At 43.9% G+C, this 23,638-nt stretch overlaps 1 protein-coding gene across 1 annotated transcript in view; it reads left to right on the top strand.

The window, feature by feature from the left end:
• Nucleotides 1–225: 225 nt before the first annotated feature.
• LOC132399117 (sialic acid-binding Ig-like lectin 10) overlaps nt 226–23,638 on the top strand; it is a 740,957-nt gene continuing 717,544 nt past the window's right edge. Inside the window, exons 1-3 of the mRNA XM_059979146.1 lie at nt 226–397; nt 1,473–1,766; nt 21,801–22,094. Coding sequence (XP_059835129.1) covers nt 226–397; nt 1,473–1,766; nt 21,801–22,094 — 760 coding nt within the window. The remainder of the gene's footprint in view (nt 398–1,472; nt 1,767–21,800; nt 22,095–23,638) is intronic.

Below are 23,638 nucleotides of genomic sequence, written 5' to 3'. Positions count from 1 at the left end.
CATTACCAAACATTGTTCATTCTCTCGTCAGGCACAGTGTCGAATGAGTGGGGAGCTGACACACCATCAGATGTGACAGCACAGAGAGGCTTGTGTGCCCGGATTCCATGCCACTACCGTTATCCATCACGTCTGGATGAGAATTCAAGGACTGGTATCTGGTATAACAGTGAAAAACAGGAAAATCATCAAATAGCCTTTCACTCCAGAGATCACAGTCGGGAGATGCAGAAGTTTCAGCATCGGAGCCGTCTGTCTGGAGACTTGAATGATGCTGACTGTTCCCTGGTTATTGACAACATCACACAGGAAGATGAAGGGCCATATTATTTCAGGATTGAGTTTGCCGGAAATGATTGTTACAACTATCAGCCTGTCACGCGGCTCCGTGTCTCTGGTAGGTGTTCTGTGTGGTCACTCAACAGCAGACATTCAGCAGTCAGTGGGGAATAATATAAACCTGTACTGGGTCCATATTCACTTTGTCACAGCTCCCATTTTTCAGGAAATATCCCATTCATTCCCGAAGCAGCCTCAGCGCCTTCAGTGTACCGACCGTTACTATGTTATGAAAGCCAGTTTATGTTCCCAAACATATTGAAATACCGCTGTCATGGACACAAGAGGTTCTCAGAGTTACAGGCAGTTTTGTTCCAAACTAGGTACCTCACATGTGGCAGAGTTTGGCTTCCCAGCGACCCTCCACTCCTTCTCCATCCCAACCATCTGCACTTCCTTCCGTTCCTTCGTCCTTTGTGTTTTTATCCATCATCCAGGCCATGCCCTGATCTCACTACTAACATCAGGCAGGAGGTGCAGAAGCCTTGTGTCCCACATCACCCAGTTCAGGAACAGGTACTCCCCTTCAAACACCAGTCTCCTAGAATGGTGCAAATAACTTCAATCAGCACGACTCTGAGCTGATTCTTTGCCCTACAGGCTCACTTTCAGGGACTCTTTTCAACTCATGTTTTCAGTACAGTATTTTTTTGAATTTGCAAATTGTCTTTTTGTTGTCAGTCTTTGTTTGCGTAGATTTTTATAAATTCGATTCAATTTCTTTTTTCCTGTAAATGCCTGCAAGAAAATGAATCTCAAGGTAGTACAGTATATGGTAACAACTTGTACATGTACTTTGCTAATAAATTTAATTTGAACTTTTTGAACTCATCTCCCCAATGACCAAGTCCACTTGGCCCATGTCTCACTGTTTGGGGAAGGACGTACCCCACTGGATGTATCAGTGACTGTGTGATATTGAGGCTCTCAGTGGAGGACTCTGATTCCCATTTCCCCTCTCAACAGCTTTCAGAACAGTAATGAACCCCACACTGTTCAACTTTCCCTCACACTCTACCCTCATTGTTCAGGGATCATCCTGTAAACACCTTTCCTGTTGTGGGGCTGGGATTTCTATCTGAACTGATGCATCTGGTGATACTGAACTAAAAGGATCAATTTTTCTGTGTTAGATTTCACAGATAAACCCATGATATTCGCTGCAGAACTTGTTGAAGGAAAGTCTGTGACCATAACCTGCATCTTCAACACCACATGTGATGGAACTTCACCCAACTTAACCTGGGTCACCCCCACGGATGTACCACCATCAGTCTCAAGCAGTGTAACTCGGTGGCACAACACTCTGACATATACTTCTGTCCTGACCATGACCCCAGCGCACAAACACCACGGGCAAAATCTCACCTGCAGAGTCAGATACCCATCAGTTTCATCGGAGCAGACTCTCACACTAACTGTGCAGTGTAAGTATGTGGATCAGTTATCATACAGGTACAGCAGTAATCCGCAGAGTACACAGAAATATTCTGCAAATTTCAGTATGAGGATAACTGAATCATTTATTTAGTAACAAGTGTTGTCCTGAATATCCATGAGAAAATGATAAAATATAGGAGCAGAATTAGGCCATTTGGTCCATCAAATCTGCTTAAACATTCAGTCATGGCTGATCCATTTTCCCCCCTCCTCAGCCCCACACCCTGGCCTCTTCCCCATAAACTTTGATGCCATGGCCAATCAAGAACCTATCAATGTTTGCCTTAAATACACCCAATGACCTGGCTTCCACAGTTGTCCGTAACAAATTCCAGAAATTCTGGCTAAAGAAATTTCTCCACATTTTTGTATGAAATGGACGTTCCTCTGAGGCCCTGTTCTCCTGTCCTAGACTCCCCCACCATGGGAGACATCCTTTCCACATCTACTCTGTCTGGGGCTTTCAACATTCAAAAGATTTCAAAGAGATCCTCATAATCCTTCTAAATTCCAGCAAGCACAGGCCCAGAGCCATCAAACATTCCTCTTGTGATAAACCTTTCATTCCCAGAATCATCCTGTGAACCTCCTCTGAACCCTCTCCAAAGCCAGCACATCTTTTCTTAGATAAGGAGCCCAAAGCTGTTCACAATGCTCAAGGTGAGGCCTCGCCAGTGCCTTATAAAGCCTCAAGATTACATCCCTGCTCTTATATTCTGGCCTCTGAAATTAATGCAAACATGGCATTTGCCTTCCTTACCACCAACTCAACCTGCAAGTTCACTTTCAGGGTATTCTGCTCAAGGATTCCCAAGTTCCTCTGCATCTCATTTTCTCCCCATTTAGAAAATAATCCACACATTTATTTCTACTCCTAAAGTGCATGATCATGCATTTTCCAACATTGTATTTCATTTGCCATTTTCTTGCCCATTCTCCTAATCTGTCCAAGTCCTTCTGCATCCTACACACACAAAATGCTGGTGGAACACAGCAGGCCAGGCAGCATCTATAGGAAGAAGAACTGTCGACATTTCGGGCCGAGACCCTTCGTCAGGACTAACCGAAAGGAGAGATACTAAGAGATTTGATAGTGGGGGGAGGGGGAAATGATAGGAGAAGACTGGAGGGGGTAGGATGAAGCTAAGAGCTGGAAAGGTGATTGTTGAAAGTGATACAGAGCTGGAGAAGGGAAAGGATCATTGTACAGGAGGCCTCGGGAGAAAGAAAATGGGAGCGGGAGCACCAGAGGGAGATGGAGAATAGGCAGGGTGATGGGCAGAGAGCGAGAGAAAAAAAACAAACAACTAATTATGTCAGGGATGGGGTAAGAAGGGGAGGAGGGGCATTAACGGAAGTTAGAGGTCAATGTTCATGCCATTATCATGGTGGCTACCCAGCCGGTATATAAGGTGTTGTTCCTCCAACCTGAGTGTGGATTCATCTTGACAGAAGAGGAGGCTATGGATATTTATATGGATATTCTGATATGTCTATCCATGGCCTCCTCTACTCTCAAGATGTTTAACAGGAACTGCCCGCCCCTTCGCAGGGGTAGAAGCCTCGGGGTGTTTCTAGTTTCTCTTTGCCTTCCTACCTCAACCCACTCCCTATCTTCACTCGTGCCGCGCCCATCACCGACCTCCATCGCCACAGGCACGGTGAAGGGGGGGGGGGGTGCCGACGGGAGGAACAGAAAGAGGGGAGCAGCGGGGGGAGGCCCAGCGACGTCGGCTTCAAAGCGTCCTTCCTACTGACTGAAGTTGGTACCGCACGTTGTACAGCATCTTTCGGAGCCATTAATTTGAAAGGGTGACTCTCTTCGCGGGATGTAATTCCAGAGCCCGCAGTCTCCGCATACGACTGCGATGCCGACATGTTGGAGATGCACGCTGTCATGACAGTCACTACTCAGTCCGAAATTCGACAACTACAGAACGCTAAACCCAGCGAGACCCCAGCAAATAATCTCTCAAAAAGAAACAGTTGAGAGAGGGGAGGGAGATGGGAGTTATCCGTGGACAGGCTGGATGTCCGTCTGGTTGAAAAACCTCAGCGCCATCCGTGCTGCTGCAAAAACGAAGGTGTCTCCCAGGTCAGTCCGCTCTTCCTCCGGCCGCACCGAAGTCTTCCCAATCGCCCTGGGCTCGGCAACCTAAACGGGAGGGGTTTACGCCGTTTCAAAACGGATTTAATCCGTTCCAGCTCCGGACAAAGTTAAAGACTCGAACTTTGGCAATCAGTCAGCTGCAGCCACTGCTCAGCGCTCGAGAAACACGGACCGAAAACTTCAAAACCGGGTCCTTGCAGGAAAGAACCCGCTCCAGTCCACTGTCAATATGACACCCCATTCTCCCAAAACCTTCTCGAGGTCCCTAAACCCGTTCTTTTAGGATTTGGCCGCTATTTTCAATTTTAGGAGAGAGATCTCACACAGTATCACCCCTCCCACAGTGTGACTCTTCCTCAGAATTACCCCTCTCACACTGTAACTCACTATCGCCCCTCCCACAGTGCGGCGCTCCCTCAGTGTGACAACAACATTCATTGATGATGCTCAGCATTGTCTCTGCGATATCACACTGTCCCTCGTTTCTGCCCTTCAGACTGGACAACACCTTCTCCGTAATCAGTGCGGGGCTGTCCTTGGTAGTGAGCTTGCGGCGAGGAATTTGGACTGTGGCGGCTGCAACGTCCGGCCGCACCACCAAGCGGGCATATCAAGAGTCCTGTAGCCGCCCACCCTCCTGATAATCTGGCAAACGGCTGAGCTTCTGCTTCTTCTTATTTTGTTTTATGACGGTTGCCAAACCAGCTTTAAGGTGCATTACCGCCACCTGCTAGACTGGAGTGTGGATCGTTTGATAAACAGGAGGAAAGAAATGCGTTCCTAAATTCTATACTATAAACCAGAGTCTTTCAGATACTCCATGATATAGGTCCGTATTTCTCTTGAACTCCCAAAATGTCTTCTATACCCACAGCAGTTTTATTTTTGTTCATCTTAAGCGCTCCTATCATCTTCACCCTTTCACTTTCATACTTCTTGCATTTAATCAATACATGTCCAACTGTTTCTGGTTGATTGCAGTTTTCACACAACCCAGTTGGACATTTCCCTATTTAATATAATGTGTAATTAAGACTTGTGTGTCCAATTCTTGAATGACTGATGATCACTTCTATCTTTCTATGCCCACCTGATATTCTTTGGTATCTGACTTGCCCTTATATTTTGTACAGTTGTCTCCCTGTTTCACTCTCATCCCAATGTTTCTGCCACGTCTCCTCAATACCTGTTTTTATAATGCTTTTGACTTCCACTTTGCTTAGAGGGATCTGGACCTGTATTATAGATGATTTGAGTGATTGTTTAGCTATAATGTCCACTTTTTCATTACCCTCCACACCACTATGAGCAGGAACCCAAAGGAAGCTTACTTCTACCCCATTTTGGTCAGTGTATATAACTTGCATAGAATCTCCAATAAAATATCCTGTCTACTTTCTGATTTTCTTGATTTGATAGAGGTTAATGCAGACAAAGTGTCTGAACAGATTACAGCTTTTTGGCATTATTTTCTTCTAACCAAGATAATTCACTCAATATTGCCATTAATTTTGTTGTATACACTGATAAATGGTTTGATGTTCTTTTCCTGATACTAGTTTTGCACTGAGGAATGTAGACTGCAATACCTGTGTGGCCAGAGCAAGGGTCTTTGGAGCCATCCGTAAATATTACTAATTTGTTTCTAAAATGCAGGTCTATATATTCTTGTACTATCAATTTGATTCCACAGTTAGACTACTTTTTAAAAAGTTGTTGCAGGTTTGTATCCACTGTATGTATTGTAAAGAGCCATGGAGGAACATCAGGTAATGGAACTGTAGGGCTATATTCCATTTTGTGCAGATCATATTTTTGTGCTGCTGCATCCCCAATCCATCCAAAGCTATTATAATTTGGATTATTATGTTCCCAGCAGTCTTTTAATATAGCTTTAGCTGGATGTGAGTAGTTATACCCCATGGTGTTAACCCAGTAATGTACCATTAGCTTTATTCTTCTAAGTCTTAAAGGCATTTCCCCCATTTTGACTTGAAGAGCTGATACAGCTGATGCACCACTACATATCCTGAGGGCCTGAGCTCGCTCAACATCCAGCATTTTTAAATTACTTTCTGCAGCTGACATGTATGCTGCACATCCACAATCCAGAGTAGCCCTCATTAGAGCTTGATAAATATTTAATAACAATATCCTGCTTGTACTCTAATCCTGTCCAGCAAGACACCTCAATAAGTTGCTTATTTTGTTACATTTGCTCGTAATTTTCTCAATTTGCTTTTTCCATGTAAGTTTCTCATCAAATAACAAACCGAGGAATGGAATTATCTTTATCTGCTCTAATTTTTGTTCATTTGATTTCACGCAAACTGGTTTGTGATTTCTTGAGAAACATATCACTTGCGACTTACTTGGAGACAATTTGAAACCCCATTTATTTGCCCACTCCTCCACCTCATTAATTGCATCTTGCATTTTCCTTTGTATATAAATTAGATTTTTTCCCCTCACCCATAAAGCCCCATCATCTGCAGATAAGGATTTCCCCACTCTATTTTCAACTTGTGCAAATATGTCATTTATCATTATGGTAAATATTAATGGACTGCAGACACTACCTTGTGGTGTTCATTTTCAACCGAATATGTTCTGGCGTACTCTTCTTCCACCTTGACTTGAATTGTTTTATCAAAAAGATAGTCTAAAACCCAGTTATATAATTTTCCTTCCACCCCTAAGTTTTTCAATTTAATTAACACTCCCTTTTCCAGAGCATATTATATGCCTTTTCTCTGTCGAAGAATACTACCAGTACCATTTCTTTATTTGTTTGAGCCTTTCTAATTTCAGTTTCCAAGCTATGTATTGAATCTACTGTAGTTCTTCCTTTGTGAAAACCGCTTTGGTAGGGAGAAATAAGAATTCTTTTTTCTAGAAAGTATGTAAGCCTATCAGTTATTATTCATTCCGTAAGTTTACCTAGCTGTGAAATTAATGCAATTGGTCTATAGTTTGATGGGTCTGATGAATCTTTACCAGGTTTTAATATTGGAACAATAGCAGAATGTTTCCATGCAGATGGTGTTTTACCTCTTTCCAATATATCATGAAACAGTCACTGCAGAACTAGAAGTGCACTTCCTGATAAGTGCTTCAGCATTATACTCCATACTTGATCCTTCCCAGACAAGTTGGCCGCGCATTCATAATAGCTCTTTCTATTTTTGTTTTGCAAATAGGTATCTCCAGCACTTCTTCTGATGTTGCTCTTTTGTCCATAATTCCTGACTTTTGCTAAAGCCTCTCCTCCCTTTGCGGTCTAGCCTTAACAGTCAAATTTTCCAAGCTATGTATGTTAACAAAAGTTTTTGCCAATATTTCTGCTTTTTCTACATTGTTAATTGCAATTCTGTCCTTGCTTTTTAGTACAGGAATCTCTTTGCTACTTCTTATATCATTCATTTTCCTTATCATGCCCCGTATTTCAGGCAGTTGAGTTTCTTTTCCAATTTTGTTTCAATATTGTCTCCAGTGTGCTCGCTTTGCTTGTTTGATTATTTTCCAAACTTCTGCTTGTGCTATTTTATATTGTATTCATGTTTCTACCGAATGTTGTCATTTTAACTCTTTAAATGCTGTTTTTCTTACTTTTATACTTCTACATTCACAATTCCACCATGGAATACTTTAACTCTTTCCTCTACCTTTATTTTTTGGAATTGTTTCTTCTGCTGAATTTATAACTGCTGCTGTGACCAATTTATCATTCATTTCTTCTATATCCAATATATTTTCATCTAAAATCTTTATTCATCTTACTTCACTTCTTCTTTAAAATATTTCCCAATCTGCCTTATTTAGTTTCCACCTTGACACTGTAGGTCCTTTATTTTGTTCTATTTTAATCTGAATCTTTGTGAGTATGGGATAATGATCACTTCCTACTGCAGTTAGTTTTAATACGTTCCAAGTACTGATCCCTGCTAATTCTCTACCTACAAATGTTAAGTCTATTGTGGATTCTATGTTTTGGGAAATGTTATATCTCGTACCTTGTCCATTATTTACACATGCCAATTTTTATCATCTATAAATTCTTCTATCATTAATCCGTTTTCATCAATATTTTTACATCCCCATAGTTGACTGTGTCCATTGAAATCCCCACACCATATTATTTTTCCTTTCATCCCACCACCCACTGTGTTTAATGCATCTTTGCTTAATCTTCTACATGGATTATAATAATTTATTATTACAAAACGTTCTCTGCCTTTCCAAATTTTGATTGTTATTGATTCATATTTCTGCCCTATGTTGATTATATTACACATCCCACTGGTTATAAATATTGCTACTCCTCTCACATTGCCATTACTTCTATCCTTCCTAATAGCTGAAAAACAAAATCTAATTGTGGTTTCAACCATGTGTCCTGTATACATAAAATCTGAGTTTTTTCCTTAAGCTCTGATACCTATTTCTTAAATTCTAGACTATTTGCGATAAGGCTCCTTGCATTCCATTGTAAAATATATATACTGCCATTAAGATCCCGCCTCCCCTGCCTGTGAACTGTTTGACCCTCAATTCAGTGTTTCTTTAACTACTTCCCACCAAAGCCCTGTAATACCAAGATATTTTTCTGCAGACCTGACGATAATTTTAACTTTCTTGGTTCTCTTGTCTGTTAACACTAAACAGTTAATTACATCTACCATGAACAGTACGAAATCCTTTCTACTCGTTATTAGTGCATCCTTATTTATCACATTACAGCCCTCACAGTTCACTGGCTTATTATTCCCTATATTTGTTCACTTGATCGCCATCTCTTTTTCAGCAATTCCTTTCACTGCCTCTGCATAGCTAATCCCTTGTTACTTTAACATGTTGTATCTCAGCTGCCTTCTTGCCATTAATGCCCCCTCGATAAGCTGCACCATGTTCCCCACCACAATTGCAACATTTCAGCCCAGCTTCCGCCTCGCATTTCCCATATTCATGTTCTCCAGGGCATCTCCCACATTTTTGTTTCCCTCTGCATACCGCCGCGATATGCCCGAATTTCTGACATTTAAAGCATTTTAAAGGCGGTGGTATATATATTCTGACCTCAAAACACATATACCTGAAATAAACTTTAGTCGGCAATCTTTCCTCATCAAAATTAATCATAACTGATAAACTATCACACTTGTTTCTTTTTCTTGTAACTTTCAAACGTTTGGCCTCAATTTTTGCTCCTTTTATGTTCTGTTTAATCTCAACCATAGTAACTTCTGTTGGTATTCCTGAAATAACTCCTCTCGTCCACTTTCTGTTGTTGGGTACTGAGCATTGTACTTAGATTTATCTTATCACTTTGCCTTGCTGAGCACTATCCCGACAAATCACTAATAGCGATCCATTTCATAATACCTTTGCTATTTTGAGCTCACCTACAAGTTTGTTTATTACCTTCGTCAGATGAATCGGGTTCCAATTATCAAAAGGCTCAGTTATATATTTGCTTTAATCTCATCTTCTTTCCATTGTTTTGCTATCCTACAGCATTACGAGGTAGTGACCATAATATGATAACTTTTAATCTACAATTTGAGAGGGAGAGGGAAAATCGGAAGTGTCAGTATTCCAGTTGAACAAAGGGGACTATGGAGCCATGAGGGAGGAACTGGCCAAAGTTGACTGGAAGGATACCCTAGCAGGGATGACAGTGGAACAACAATGGCAGGTATTTCTGGGAATAATACAGAAGGTAGAGGATCAGTACTTCCCAAAGCGGAAGAAAGATTCTAAGGGGAGTAGGGAGTGACCATGGCTAACAAGGGAAGTCAAGGACAGTTTAAAAATAAAAGAGATATAAAACATAGCAAAGATGTACGGAGAACTTTTAAAGAGCAACAGAAGATAACTAAAAAGGCAATACGGGGAGAAAATATAAGATACAAAGGTAACCATCCAAGAATATAAAGGAGGATAGTAAAAGCTTCTTTAGGTATGTGAGGAGGAAAAAATTAGTTAAGAACAAAGTTGGGCCCTTGAAGGCAGAAATGGGTGAATTTATTATGGGAACATGGAAATGGCAGACAAGTTGAACAGGTACTTTGGATCTGTCTTCACTAGGGAAGACACAAACAATCTCCCAGGTGTAATAGTGGCCAGAGGACCTAGGGTAATGGAAGAGCTGAAGGAAATTCACATTAGGCAGAAAATGGTGTTGGGCAGACTGATGGGACTGAAGGCTGATAAATCCCCAGAGCCTGATGGTCTGTATCCCAGGGTACTTAAGGAGGTGGCTCGAGAAATTGTGGATACACTGGTAATCATTTTCCAATGTTCTATAGATTCAGGATCAGTTCCTGAGGATTGGAGGGTAGCTAATGTATTCCCACTTTTTAAGAAAGGAGGGAAAAAGAAAACAGGGAATTACAGACCAGTTAGCCTGATATCAGTGGTGGGAAGGAGTCAATTGTAAAAGATGAAATAGCGGCACATGTGAATAGCAGTAACAGGACCAGTCCGAGTCAGCATGGACTTACAAAGAGGAAATCATGCTTGACTAATCTTCTGGAATTTTTTGAGGATGTAACTATGAAAATTGACAAGGAAGAGCCAGTGGATGCGGTATACCTGGACCTTCAGAAAGCATTTGATAAGGTCCCATATAGGAGATTAGTGGGCAAAATTAGAGCACATGGTATTGGGGGTAGGGTACTAACATGGATAGAAAATTGGTTGGCAGACAGGAAACAAAGAGTCGGGACTAACAGGTCCTTTTCAGAATGGCAGGCAGTGACTAGTGGGGTACCACAAGGCTCGGTGCTGGGACCACGGCTATTTACAATATACATTAATGATTTAGATGAAGGGATTAAAAGTAACATTAGCAAATTTGCAGATGACACAAAGCTGGGTAGTAGTGTGAAATATGAGGAGGATGTTAGGAGAATGCAGGGTGACTCGGACAGGTTGGGTGAGTGGGTAGATGCATGGCAGATGCAGTTTAATGTGGATAAATGTGAGGTTATCCACTTTGGTGGCAAAAACAGGAAGACAGATTACTATCTGAATGGTGTCAAGTTAGGAAAACGGGAAGTACAATATATTCTTCTACATCAGTCATTGAAAATCTGCAATCACCTTTACCTACTCTGCCAGTTTTATGCTTACCCTGGTCCTTCACAGATGTGGCAGCGGTGGGGTCAGCTGTAGCATGTGCAGGAAAGGTGTTTTGAATTTTTTTATCCAATCGAGCCAGTTGGGAGCAGCAGCTGGAGTTCGGGAGCAGTCTGAGGCTGAATCAGTGGGGCCTTCCAGGGTGTTCTGGGGCCTCAGAAATAGAGGAGCCCCGGGAGCCCATTATTATCGACCTGGCCAATATCTTTGCACGTATATGGGGCAGCAGCAGGTACGAGAGGCCCAGTTGGTGACGCCAGGAGCAGAGATTTAAAGCACTGCAGCCCCAGTTCAATCTGCTTCAGTCAGAGGTGCAGGCCCGCACCCCTCCAACATTTGATCAACCTTCTGGTAAGACAGATACTGTGGGGGCCGATGTTGTGGGTTCAGACACAGGCCCCCCTCCTGCCCGGGTAAACTTTGGGGTCTCCCATCAGGATGGCTCTACAGCAATACACTTGAGATCTACTCAGGGGCCAAAGCTTCAGCAGCTGACTGATCCTGATGATATTGAACATTTTCTTGTCACTTTTGAGAGAATAGCAACAGCGTGCAGATGGCCAATTGGAGATTGGGCCTTTAGGCTCATTCCATTATTGACAGGCAAAGCTAGGAGTGCCTATGTACATATGGACATTGATGATGCTGCAGACTATGAGGAAGTTAGAAGGGCTATTACAAAAAAATGATATAGATCCAGAAACCTACAGACAGAGATATCGCAGCCTTGAGATTGAACCAGATGAAGGCCCAAACTAAGTATATGTCAGGTTAAAGAAGCTTTATGGGAAATGGGTTCACCTGAAGAGGAAGACGGTGAATGGAATTGGAGAATTTATTGTCCTGGAACAATATCTGAGAATGCTTTCCCCTGAGCTACAGGTCTGGATTAAGGAGCACAACCCTGCAACGGCCGTAGAAGCAGCTGGCCTAGCTGATGTGTTTGTTGCTGCCCGACGGAAGAAGCAGCCGTGGAGCTTCACTGCCTGGAAGTTAACTGAGGATCACAAAGGGTCAGGTGTCTCCCGGTCAATACGAACCTTAGATATGTAGGTTAGATATGTTAGATATGGCCCTTGTGGCTAAAGGGATCGGGGGTATGGAGCGAAAGCAGATACAGGGTTCTGAGTTGAATGATCAGCCATGATCATACTGAATGGTGGTGCAGGCTCAAAGGGCCAAATGGCCTACCCCTGCACCTATTTTCTATGTTTCTATGTTTCTACGAAGGGTGGATTCAGCCGGGGGTAAGGCTCCTGTAAAGGAGAAATCTGCAGAGGTTAACTCATTTTCTAGATCTTTCAAGAGACTTATTGGCTACATGTGTGGTGAGGAGGGACACACTAAATTTGTCTGCCCCAATAATTCTCTGAAACTAATCCAGATGTGCTATGTGCCCAGAGGTGATCTGAAGTCAAAGAGGGAGCCACGCTAATTGCAGAGTGAGATCATGGTGGAGGTGAATGGCTGTGAATTAAAGGCACTTATTGACAGTGGCAGTGACCAGACCCTTGTTCATAGACAGTTCATTCCTCCTCATACTGTGTGTATGACTGAGACTGTGCCCATCTGTTGTGTACATGGAGATGACCAGCTTTATCCCACAGCAGATGTTCATATCAAAGTGCAAGGCCAGAATTATCTCCTGAACGTAGGAGTTGCTGATCAACTCCCCTTTCCGGTGGTGCCAGGTCAGGATTTGCCTGTTCGTCTTGATCTTTTGCGTCCAAGTCAGGTCTGTAAAGTTGTACTTACCCTGGCAAAAGCCAAGAACATCAAACAATCTACCCAACCTCTCAGTGAACTTCGTTTTTATAATGTTGAAATTGAAACTAAGCCTGGAAGGAATGGTAAAGCTCGTAGCCAGAAAAGACAGGAAAAGTTATAAAATACTGAAGTGAATTCATCCATTGAACCTCACCCACCCCAGCTTTTGGGGTTTCAAATACCAACTGACATCCAAGCAATGCAACAAAATGATGTTAGTCTAACTCTGTATTTCAAGCAGGTTAAACACTTTATGGAAGGGGAAAAAGTTGAGCTGGTGAATGGAAATGGATATTTTATAGAAAATGGGATACTGTACTGCCAGCAGGGGTCATCGATGCAGCTAATGGTGCCTATATCTGCCAGAGAAACTGTACTTGAATTGTGTCACTCTATTCTCTGGGCAGGCCACCTGGGGAAACACAAAAGTTTTGACTGTTTTACGAAGCATTTTCACTGGTCGGGTCTACGTGCTGCTGTGGCCCAGTATTGCAGAAGCTGTCCTCAATGTCGTCAAACCTCAGCCAGATTTCCTTCTAAAGTTCCCCTTCAACAACATAATAAGCATTCCTCAAACCACGTGTCACCACACATCTCCTGACTGAGGGTTTATTCAATGCTGGCCAGTCCATAGTACATTGCAGATGAGAGAAGATATTCCTCTGCTTAAGAAGATGCGGCATAAATGAAGCAGATCCAGAGAACACCGCTGTGGCTGTCGCAGAATGGCCCATCCAGTTATCCAGCCCCATCTACTCAGGCTGGTGTAATGTAACAGTTCAGTCCTCTACCAGATCATCAGGAGGATGGGTGGCTACAGGACACTTAATATGCCCGGTTGAATGTGCGGCTGGTAATTGCCGCAGCCACACATTCCCCTCCTTCTAGTATCACGCCCTAAGAGTGGGAAGAAAAGTCTGCAGTGGTGTTATCTCTCCCGAGAATGGCTGAATGGTGAAACGATATGGCTGCATCGCCAAATACCAGCAGGTGACAGGGCTATTAGCATCCTTCACCCCTTCCATCCACCTCAGGGCTTTATGGTCAGTTTCCAGGATGAACTCTCTTCCCCAGATATAATACTTGAGGGAGTCCAAAGCCCATTTCAGTGCCAAGCATTCTTTCTCCACAGTGGAATAACGAGTCTCGCTCGGGAACAACTTCCTGCTGATGTAAGCCAGTGGGTGACGATCACTGGGCTGTCCCTGCAAAAGCACTGCTCCCAAACCTCACTCTGAGGCATCCGTCTGCAACACAAAACCCTTAATAAAGTCAGGACTGCACAATACAGGGTTCTCACTCAGCGCATCCTAACGTTCCGCCTCCTCCCTCCACTGCAGCTGAGTAGGACTCATCCGCAGAGTCATATCTGTGAGAACAGCAGCACGAGAGGAACAGTCAGGCACAAATCTCCTGTACCATCCTGACATTCCAAGGAATGATTTCAGCTGGGTCTTTGTCCGTGGACACGGACAGGACTAAATGGCTTGATGTTTGTGTGCCTGTGGTTTGATAACCCCACTGCCAATAATGTAGACAAAATATTCAATCTCAGTCTTGGCAAACTGACACTTTGAGGGGTTGGCAGTCAATCCGGCTTCCTGGAGACATCTGCTGACCGTCTTCAGGTGATCTTTATGCTCCTCCCAGGCAGCCCCGTGAACAACAATATCGTCCAAGTAGGCTGCAGCGAAATCAGAAAGTCCCAACAACACCTGGTCCATTCATCGTTGGAACGTAGCTGGGGCACCGTGAAGTCCAAATGGCATTACGGTGAACTGACACAGACCCCATGGCGTACGGAAGGCTGTCAGCTCACGGGACTGTAGAGTCAATGGCACCTGCCAGTAACCCTCGCAGAGATCAATGGCGGTTCGAAATCTCGATTTGCCTAACCAGTCAATAAGTTCATCAATGCGAGGAAATGGATAGGAATTAAATTCAGAGATTGGATTCAGATAATGAAAATCTATACAGAATCTTATAGCGCCGTCTTTCTTTGGAACCAAGGCAATGGGTTACACCACTCACTTCTTGATACCTCAGTGATGCCCAGGGACGGCATCAATTCTATCTCCTTTTTCAGGAGCACCAGGAGGCACTCCGGGATTCTGTAGCTCCTTCTTCTCACAGCGGCATTACTTTTAAGCACAATGTTATGTTCAGTTACTTTTGTATGACCAGGAATTTCTTTAAAAATATTTGGGACACTGAGGGCACTGACGTGGGTCTGGTGGCCAGCCGTGACTTGGACGAGATCGGGCAAGGCAGAGGCAGGTACCGGAAGGTAATGTTTCTCATCGTTGTCCTCTTCTTCCACACGTCTAATCAACAACACCTCTTTCTGGTCAGACCTGGGAAACCATTCTTTCAGTAAGTTAATATGCAAAATTCTCTGTGGGCGTGCCTAGCCAGGAGCTGCTATCTCATATGTAGTTGGACCCACTTTCTGTGTTATGTCATAAGGCCCTTGCCACTTAGCTAAAGGCTTGCTGCCTTGTTTAGGGAGCATTACCAAAACTTTCTGTCCAGTGGAAAAACTCCGCTCCCGGGCAGTTTGGTCGTACCAGGTTTTTTGCTTCTGTTGGTCCTCCGTCACATTCTGCTGAGCCAATGCAGCCATTTTCTCCAATTTCTCCCTCATGTGGGCAACATGGGCTCCGACACCCTGTGGCTCTGCTATTTTGTGACTCTTTTCCCAGTGGGTTTTAAGTAAAGTAAGTCGGCCTCTTACCTCATGTCCATTCAATAATTCAAAAGGTGAAAAACCGGTTGGTGCCTGAGGTACTTCCCTGTAAGCAAAAAGCAAATAGGGTCACCATCGTTCCCAATCAGATCCTGTACCACTTATGAACTTTCTGACCAGCTGTTTAAGGGTTTGGTTGAACCTCTGTCAACCCATCAGTCTGGGGATGATATGGGGTAGTACAGATGCCTTTAATCCCCACTGGTTTGTACACATCTCTCAATAATCTGGACATGAAGTTTGTCCCCTGATCAGCAGGAATTTCCTTCGAAAACCTCACCCTTGCAAAGAATTGCACCAAACAAAAAGCAATTGACTTAGCCTTGACAGTTTTAAGTGGAAAAACTTCTCGATATCTGGTAGCACAGTCAGTAATTACTAACATAAAGAGATTTCCTGACTTGCTTCTTTCTACTGGGCCCACAACATCCATACCCAACCTTTCAACTGGAGTGGCAATGCTTGGCAAAGACCGAAGGGGAACTTGAGAAGGAAATCTGACTGAGGTTTGATGACATTGAGGACAGCTTCTGCAATACTGGGCCACAGCAGCACGTAGACCCGACCAGTGAAAATGTTTCTTAATACAGTCAAAACTTTTGTGTTTCCCCAGGTGGCCTGCCTAGGGAATAGTGACCCAACTCAAGTGCAGTTCCTCTAGCAGATATAGGCACCATTAGCTGCATCGCTGACCCCTGCTGGCGGTAAATATCCCATTTTCTCTAAAATATCCATTTCCCTTCATCAGTTCAATTGTTTCCCCTTCCATAATGTGTTTAACCTGCTTGAAATGCAGAGTTAGACTAACATCATTTTGTTGCATTGTCTGGATATCGGTATTTGAAACCCCAAAAGCCGGGGTGGGTGAGGTTCAATGGATGAATTCACTTCAGTATTTTATAACTTTTCCCATCTTTTCTGGCTACAAGCTTTACCGTCCCTTCCAGGCTTAGTTTCAATTTCAACATTATAAAAAGGAAGTTCACTGAGAGGTTGGGTAGAGAGGTTTGATGTCCTTGGCTTTTGCCCGGGTAAGTGCAACTTTACAGACCTAACTTGGATGCAAAAGATCAAGAGGAACAGGCAAATCCTGACCTGGCACCACCGGAAAGGGGAGATGATCAGCAACCCCTACGTTCAGGAGATAATTCTGGCCTTGCACTTTGATATGAACATCTGCTGTGGGATAAAGCTTGTCATCTCCATGTACACAACAGATGGGCACAGTCTCAGTCATACACACAGTATGAGGAGGAATGAACTGTCTATGAACAAGGGTCTGGTCACTGCCACTGTCAATAAGTGCCTTTAATTCACAGCCATTCACCTCCACCATGATCTCACTCTGCGACTGTTGTGTGCTTTCTTTGACTTCAGGTCACCTCTGGGCACATAGCACATCTGGATTAGTTTCAGAGAATTACTGGGACAGACAAATTTAGTGTGCCCCTCTTCACCACACATGTAACAAATAAGTCTCTTGAAAGATCTAGAAAATGAGTTAACCTCTGTAGATTTCTCCTTTACAGGAGACCTACCCCTGGCTGAATCCACCCTTTGTACTGACCGGGAGACACCTGGCACTTTGTGATCCTTAGTTAACTTCCAGGCAGTGAAGCTCCACGGCTGCTTCTTCCATCTGGCAGCAACAAACACGTCAGCTAGGCCAGCTGCTTCTACGGCCGTTGCAGGGTTGTGCTCCTTAATCCAGACCTGTAGCTCAGGGGAAAGCATTCTCAGATATTGTTCCAGGACAGTAAATTCTCCAATTTCATTTACCGTCTTCCCCTTCGGGTGAACCCATTTCCCATAAAGCTTCTTTAACCTAAAACATAAAACTTCTTTTGGGCCTTCATATGCTTCAATCTCAAGGCCGCGATATCTCTGTCTGTAGGTTTCTGGATCTATATCTTTTTTTTGTAATAGCCCTTCTAACTTCCTCATAGTCTGCAGCATCATCAATGTCAATATGATCATAGGCATTCCTAGCTTTGCCTGTCAATAATGGAATGAGCCTAAAGGCCCAATCTCCAATTGGCCATCTGCACGCTGTTGCTATTCTCTCAAAAGTGACAAGAAAATGTTCAATATCATCAGGATCAGTCAGCTGCTGAAGCTTTGGCTCCTGAGTAGATCTCAAGTGTATTGCTTTAGAGCCATCCTGATGGGAGACCCCAAAGTTTACCCGGGCAGGAGGGGGGCCTGTGTCTGAACCCACAACATCTGCCCCCACAGTATCTGTCTTACCAGAAGGTTGATCAAATGTTGGAGGGGTGCGGGCCTGCACCTCTGACTGGAGCAGATTGAACTGGGGCTGCTGTGCTTTAAATCGCTGCTCTTGGCCTCACCAACTGGGCATCTCGTACCTGCTGCTGACCCATATACGTGCAAAGAATATTGGCCAGGTCGATTATAGTGGGCTCCCGGGGCTCCTCTATTTCTGAGGACCTGGCCCCACCTTCCGCTTCAGCCTCAGACTGCTCCCCAACTCCAGCTGCTGCTCTCGATCGGCCGGTGTTTTCCCTCCTCCTACTGCTTTCTTCATGTTGGAAAAAAATTCAAAGCACCTTTCCTGCACCTTCTACCGCTGGCCCCACCGCTGCCACATCTGTGAAGGACGAGGGTAAGCATAAAACTGACAGAGTAGGTAAAGGTGAAAAAAATAGGGGTTTTATTTACCCAAAGTATCTACAAACTCAACAGAAAAGTCCCAGAGTCCAAACATGAATCAGCTGAACAGAACAGAACTTGGTTACAACATAATAAATACTCCTCAAACCAAGTGACCCGACCATCTCCTGACTGTGGGTTTATATTCAGTGCTGGCCAGTCCATAGTAAATTGCTGGGGTGTGAAAACATTCCTCTCCTTAAAAAGATCTGGCAAAAATGAAGCAGCTCCAGGAACCCTCTGGCTGTAGCAGAATGGCACAATCCAGTTATCCAGCCCCCTCTGCTCAGGCTGGGGAAATGTAACAGCTCAGGCGTTTGCCAGATTATCAGGAGGGTGGGCGGCTACACGACACTTGATATGTTATACTTAACACTCGGCCCATCGACACTGCTACACAAATTCCATCATGGCTGATTTGTTATCCCCCTCAAACCCAGTCTCTGGTCTTCTCCATAATATTTGACACCCTAAGCAAGAAGCTAATAAATATACACAATGACACCCTCCACAACCGTCTGTGGCAAAGAATTACACAGATTCACCACCCTCTGGCTAAAGAAATGCCGCCTCATCTTCATTCTGTATGGACATCCGTCTGTTCAGAGGCTGTTCCCTCTGGCCCTCGACATACACACTATAGGAAACATTATCTCCACATCGTCCCAGTAAAGGCTTTCAATGTTCGATATGTTTCAATGAGATTCCACCTCATGCTTTTAAATTCCAGTGAGTTGGCCCAGAGCATCAAACACTCCGCAAGGAACTGTCTCCAACTCACTCTGTGATCTCTTGCTCCGCAGACATGTCCCAACAGGCCCAGCTCACTTTCAAAACTGATTTATGATCTTCTATTGCCTCAAAACTGTGCCACTGTTAACCATTGGTTTGTCCTCAGATGCCCCACAGAATTTCTCAGTCACTTCTACCAACAGGCTGAACAATTCCTGGGTGAATATGAAGGAAGGCATTCCAACAAAAATCCTCTGCTGCGTCCAGAGTTTCTCAGCATCGAACCTGAGGTGGAGACATCTCAGGGTCACACTGAGCACAACAGGTTCCAGCAACAAGCTGTGGCTGGTGTTTGGAGAGGGAAATAGCCCTCACTGTGGAATGTAAGTGGGTGGTCTTAAGCCAAGAGTTCCCTCTAAATCTATTTATTTGTTTATTGAGATACAGTACTGAAAAGCGCCCTCCAGGCCTTCGAGCCACACCACCCCACAGTTTCCCAGTTTAATCCTAGCCTAATCACAGGAAAATTTACAATGAGCATTAACCTACTGAGCGGGACGTCACTGTAGGGGCATCAACAACTGGTCCTGAGTGTGAATCCGGCCAGCTCCTTGCATGCTTTCCATCCATCCGTGTTGGTTTGAGGAAACATATGCTACGGAAATAGAAAATTGAGCTGCCTGATGAGACTCAAGGCAAGAACTGACCTCGATATCCCACAAACCCAACCTCCCTCACCCCACCTATATCTCCGGTACCCACATCGCCATGCTGAGTTTATGGTGAGTTGATGTTCTGAAGCTTTCGACAGATTGGAGAAGTTGTGAGGATGGAGAAAGTTCCTTCTTCTTGTGGGCATCCTGGCTTGTGGGTCCGTTTAATTTACCATTTCCTAAACTGGTGTTGTTGTGGACAGTGAATAAGGTTGCCAAAAGATTAGGCAGGATAGAGATCAGTTGCAGGTCGGGGCAGAGAAGTGGCAGATGGAGATTAATTGAAGTAAGTGTGAGGTGTTGCAGTTTGGAAGATCAGGTGTAAAGTGACAGGAACAGTCAATGGCAGAACCCTTAACAATGTTGCTGATCAGAGGAATGTGGGGATCTGAGTTCATAGCTCCCAACAGTTTGATAGGCTGGGAAAGAAGGTGTAAGGCATGTTTGCCTTTATAAGCTCTGGAGTTGAGAAGTTATGTTAAAGGTGAATAAAGTTTCGGTTAGACCCCATGTGAACTATTGCATTCAGTTCTGTTCACCACATTATCGGAAGGGTGGAGAGGCTTTGGAGAGGGTGAAGAAGAGGATGCTGTCCGGATGACAGTGCAGGTGTGATAAGGAAAGGCTGGACATACAAATTGTTTTCTCCAGACACTGAGAGAGATTTCAGAGCAAGTATAGACAGACCGTATCTTTTACCCGGGGTTGTGATGTTCAATATTGGAGGCCATGCATGAGGCGAGAAGGCGTAAATGCAAAAACGATTCGTGGGGCAAGTTTGCTTTTCATACAGCGAGCTGAGGGAGCCTGTAAAGTTCTGTCGGGGTGGTGGTGAAGGTTGAGGTGTTTCAAAGGCACTAAGATGGGCATATGAATGTGCAGGGAATGGAGGGATAGGGACATGTTGTAGGCAAAATAGGTTAGCTTATTTAAGGATTTGGTTTCTAGAATAATTAGCTCACCATAGCATCATGAGCCACAGGGGATGTTCCTGAGCTGCACTTTTCCACATTCTGTGTACATTGGAACACATTGCAAAGGTGGAATGGAATTGACTGCAGAAATCATTCAGGTGATTGACACGTGGAATCTTGTTCTACAACATGTGTTCTCATGCTTAACTCTTTATTTGTCTTTATTAGATGCCCCACAAAATCTCTCAATCACTTCTCCCAACAACGTGAATAATTTTTGGGTGAATATGAAGGATGCATTGCTACATCTCTAAGTACAAATGCAAAGTCAGTGGACTATTTATCCTTCGATACACAATACACACTCAGTGGCCACACTATTAAATACCTGTACACCTGCTCGTTTATGCAAATATTTAATCAACGAATCATGTGGCAGCAACTCAATGCATAAAAGCATGCAGACATGGTTAAGAGATTCTGTTGTTTGTCAGACCAAATATTGGAATGGGGGGGGAATATGATCTAAGTGACTTTAACCATGGAGTGATCATTGGTGCCAGACAGGGTGACTTGAGTACAAAGTTCAAAGTAAGATTTATTATCAGAGTACATACACGTCACCACATACAACCCTGAGATTCTTTCTCTGCAGGCAGACTTAGGAAATCTGTAGAACCGTAACTGTAAATTGTAAAGATCAGGAACTGTTAACTGTAAACAAACCGTGCAAATGCAGATATAAATCAATCTTCATAAATAACGAGCATGAAATAGCGATATACAGAGTACTTAAATGGGTATAACTATCCACTTCTGTTCAAGAGCCTGATGTTTGCAGACACTGCTGATCGTGTGGAGTTTTCACACACAATAGTCTTTAGAGCTTACAGAGGATGGTGTGAAAAACAAACACAATAAAACCCAGTGAGTGGCAGTTCTGTGGGCAAAAGCACTTTGTTAATGGGAAAGGTCAGAGGAGAAAAGCCAGACTGGTTCAATCTGACAGGAAGGCGACAGTAACTCAAACAATCACACGTTGCAGCAGTGATATGCAGAAGAGCATCTCTGAATGTGGAGGAGGGGGATCCAACGCATCAAAATGGAGACAGACTAAGTTTACAGTGAATGGAAAGGGGGGCTAACAGAGGACAGCTGATGCTGCAGAATAGCACTGGACCATGACAATATATCAGTGCTACCAACATCTCCTGCCTGTTTCTTCCCAGATAAGCCTGAGATTTCTCGGGACTCAGGATGCACTCGGACCCCCGATGTCATCACATGTGTGTGTGCGGCCAGATCAAACCCACCCGGAGAGCTCACCTGGCACCTCCCCCTCGCCAACCTCAGCGGGAACCAGACGCACGGTCGTTTCCAGACGTGGCAGGTGGCAGACGGGCAGCTGGTGACTAGCTCGCTGACGATGGGTGTGGGCGAGGGAGAGGAGGATGTGACCGCCTTCTGTACTGTCCAAAACCAACATGGAGAGGTCATGTTCGCAGTTTCCCAGTGGATGACAGGTGAGGTTGACAAATGACTAATGGTCATTGTTACGTTGCTTGTCATGGGATCTTGCTGTGTACAGACTGCTGCCCTGCTTCCCTAGGGACCAGATCACAAGCTGAGGAACACATTGAGATGGTGAAATGGGAATCACACTCTCCACTCTCCTTTAAGACCCCACTACCTTTATCCAAGAATTTAGGCTTTTCTCTCAATGTGCAAAGGACAAAGCCCAAGTAAAAGTGAGAATAAACACATGGATCTCTCTCTCCCACAACACGTTGGCAATGAAAAGCTGAATGTCCTGGTTATTACATTAGAATCAGAAGCAGAATCAGGTCCAATATCAGCGGCACATGATGTCTAATATGTTGTTCTGCAGCAAGACTACATGGCAATGTGCAGTACAATATCTATAAATTACAAAGAGAACTATATACAGCGCCTATAAAAAGTATTCCTCCCCAACCCCCCAAAAAGTTTTTATGTTTTATTATTTTACAATATTGAATCACAGTGGATTTAATTTGGCTTTTTTGACACGAATCAACGGAAAAATACTTATGTGTCAAAGTGAAAATGGATCTCTGAAAAGTCATATATACTAGTTACAAATATAAAACACAAAATAACTGATTGCATAAGTATTCACCCCCTTTAACTCAGTATTTAATAGATGCACCTTTGGCAGCAATTACAGCCTTGAGTCTGTGTGTATCGGTCTCTTTCAGCTCTGCACATCTGGACACTGCAATTTCCCCCTGTTCTTCTTTACAAAACTGCTCTTGCTCTGTCAGACTTCATAGGGATCGCAATTGTACTGCCTTTTTCCAGTCCAGCCATAAATTCTCAATTAGATTGAGGTCCGTACTGTGATTTTGCCACAACAGGACATGAATCTTTGTCTTGCTGGAAAAGAAACTTTTTTTCCCATTCCCAGTTCTCTAGCAGACTGCATCAGGTTTTCCAACAGGATTCCCCTGTACTTTGCTGAATTCATTTTACCCTCTGCCTTCCAAGCCTACCAGGGCCTGCTGCAGTGAAGCATCCCCACAGCGTGATGCAGTCACTGTCACGTTTCATCGTGGGGATGGTGCGTACTCATGACGTGCAGTGTTTGGTTTACACCAAACATAGCGTTGACTCTGATGGCCAAAATGTTCAATTTTGGTTTCATCAGACGATAGAACCTTCTTCTACCTGACTTCAGAGTCTCCCACCTGCCTTTCAGCAAACTCTAGCTGTGATTTCATGTGGGTTTCTTTTCAACAGTGTCCTTTTGTTTGCCACTCTCCCATACGCTGAAACTGGTGAAGTACCCGGGCAACAGTTGTTGTATGCACAATCTCTCCTATCTCAGCCACTGAAGCTTGTAACTCCTCCAGAGTTGTCATCAGTCTCTTGGTGGCCTCCCTCTCTACTCTTCTTCTTTCATGGTTACTCACTTTTTGACGACAGCCTGCTCCGGGCAGATGTACAGCTGTGCAATATTCTTTCCATTTCTCGATGACTGATTTAACTCTTCTCCAAGGGATAGTCAGTGACTTGGAAATTTTATTGT

The sequence above is a fragment of the Hypanus sabinus genome, chromosome 1, assembly GCF_030144855.1.
Source record: "Hypanus sabinus isolate sHypSab1 chromosome 1, sHypSab1.hap1, whole genome shotgun sequence".
Taxonomy (NCBI): domain Eukaryota; kingdom Metazoa; phylum Chordata; class Chondrichthyes; order Myliobatiformes; family Dasyatidae; genus Hypanus; species Hypanus sabinus.
Note: the sequence above shows the minus strand (reverse complement) of the source record. Positions and strands in the feature narration are given on the sequence as shown.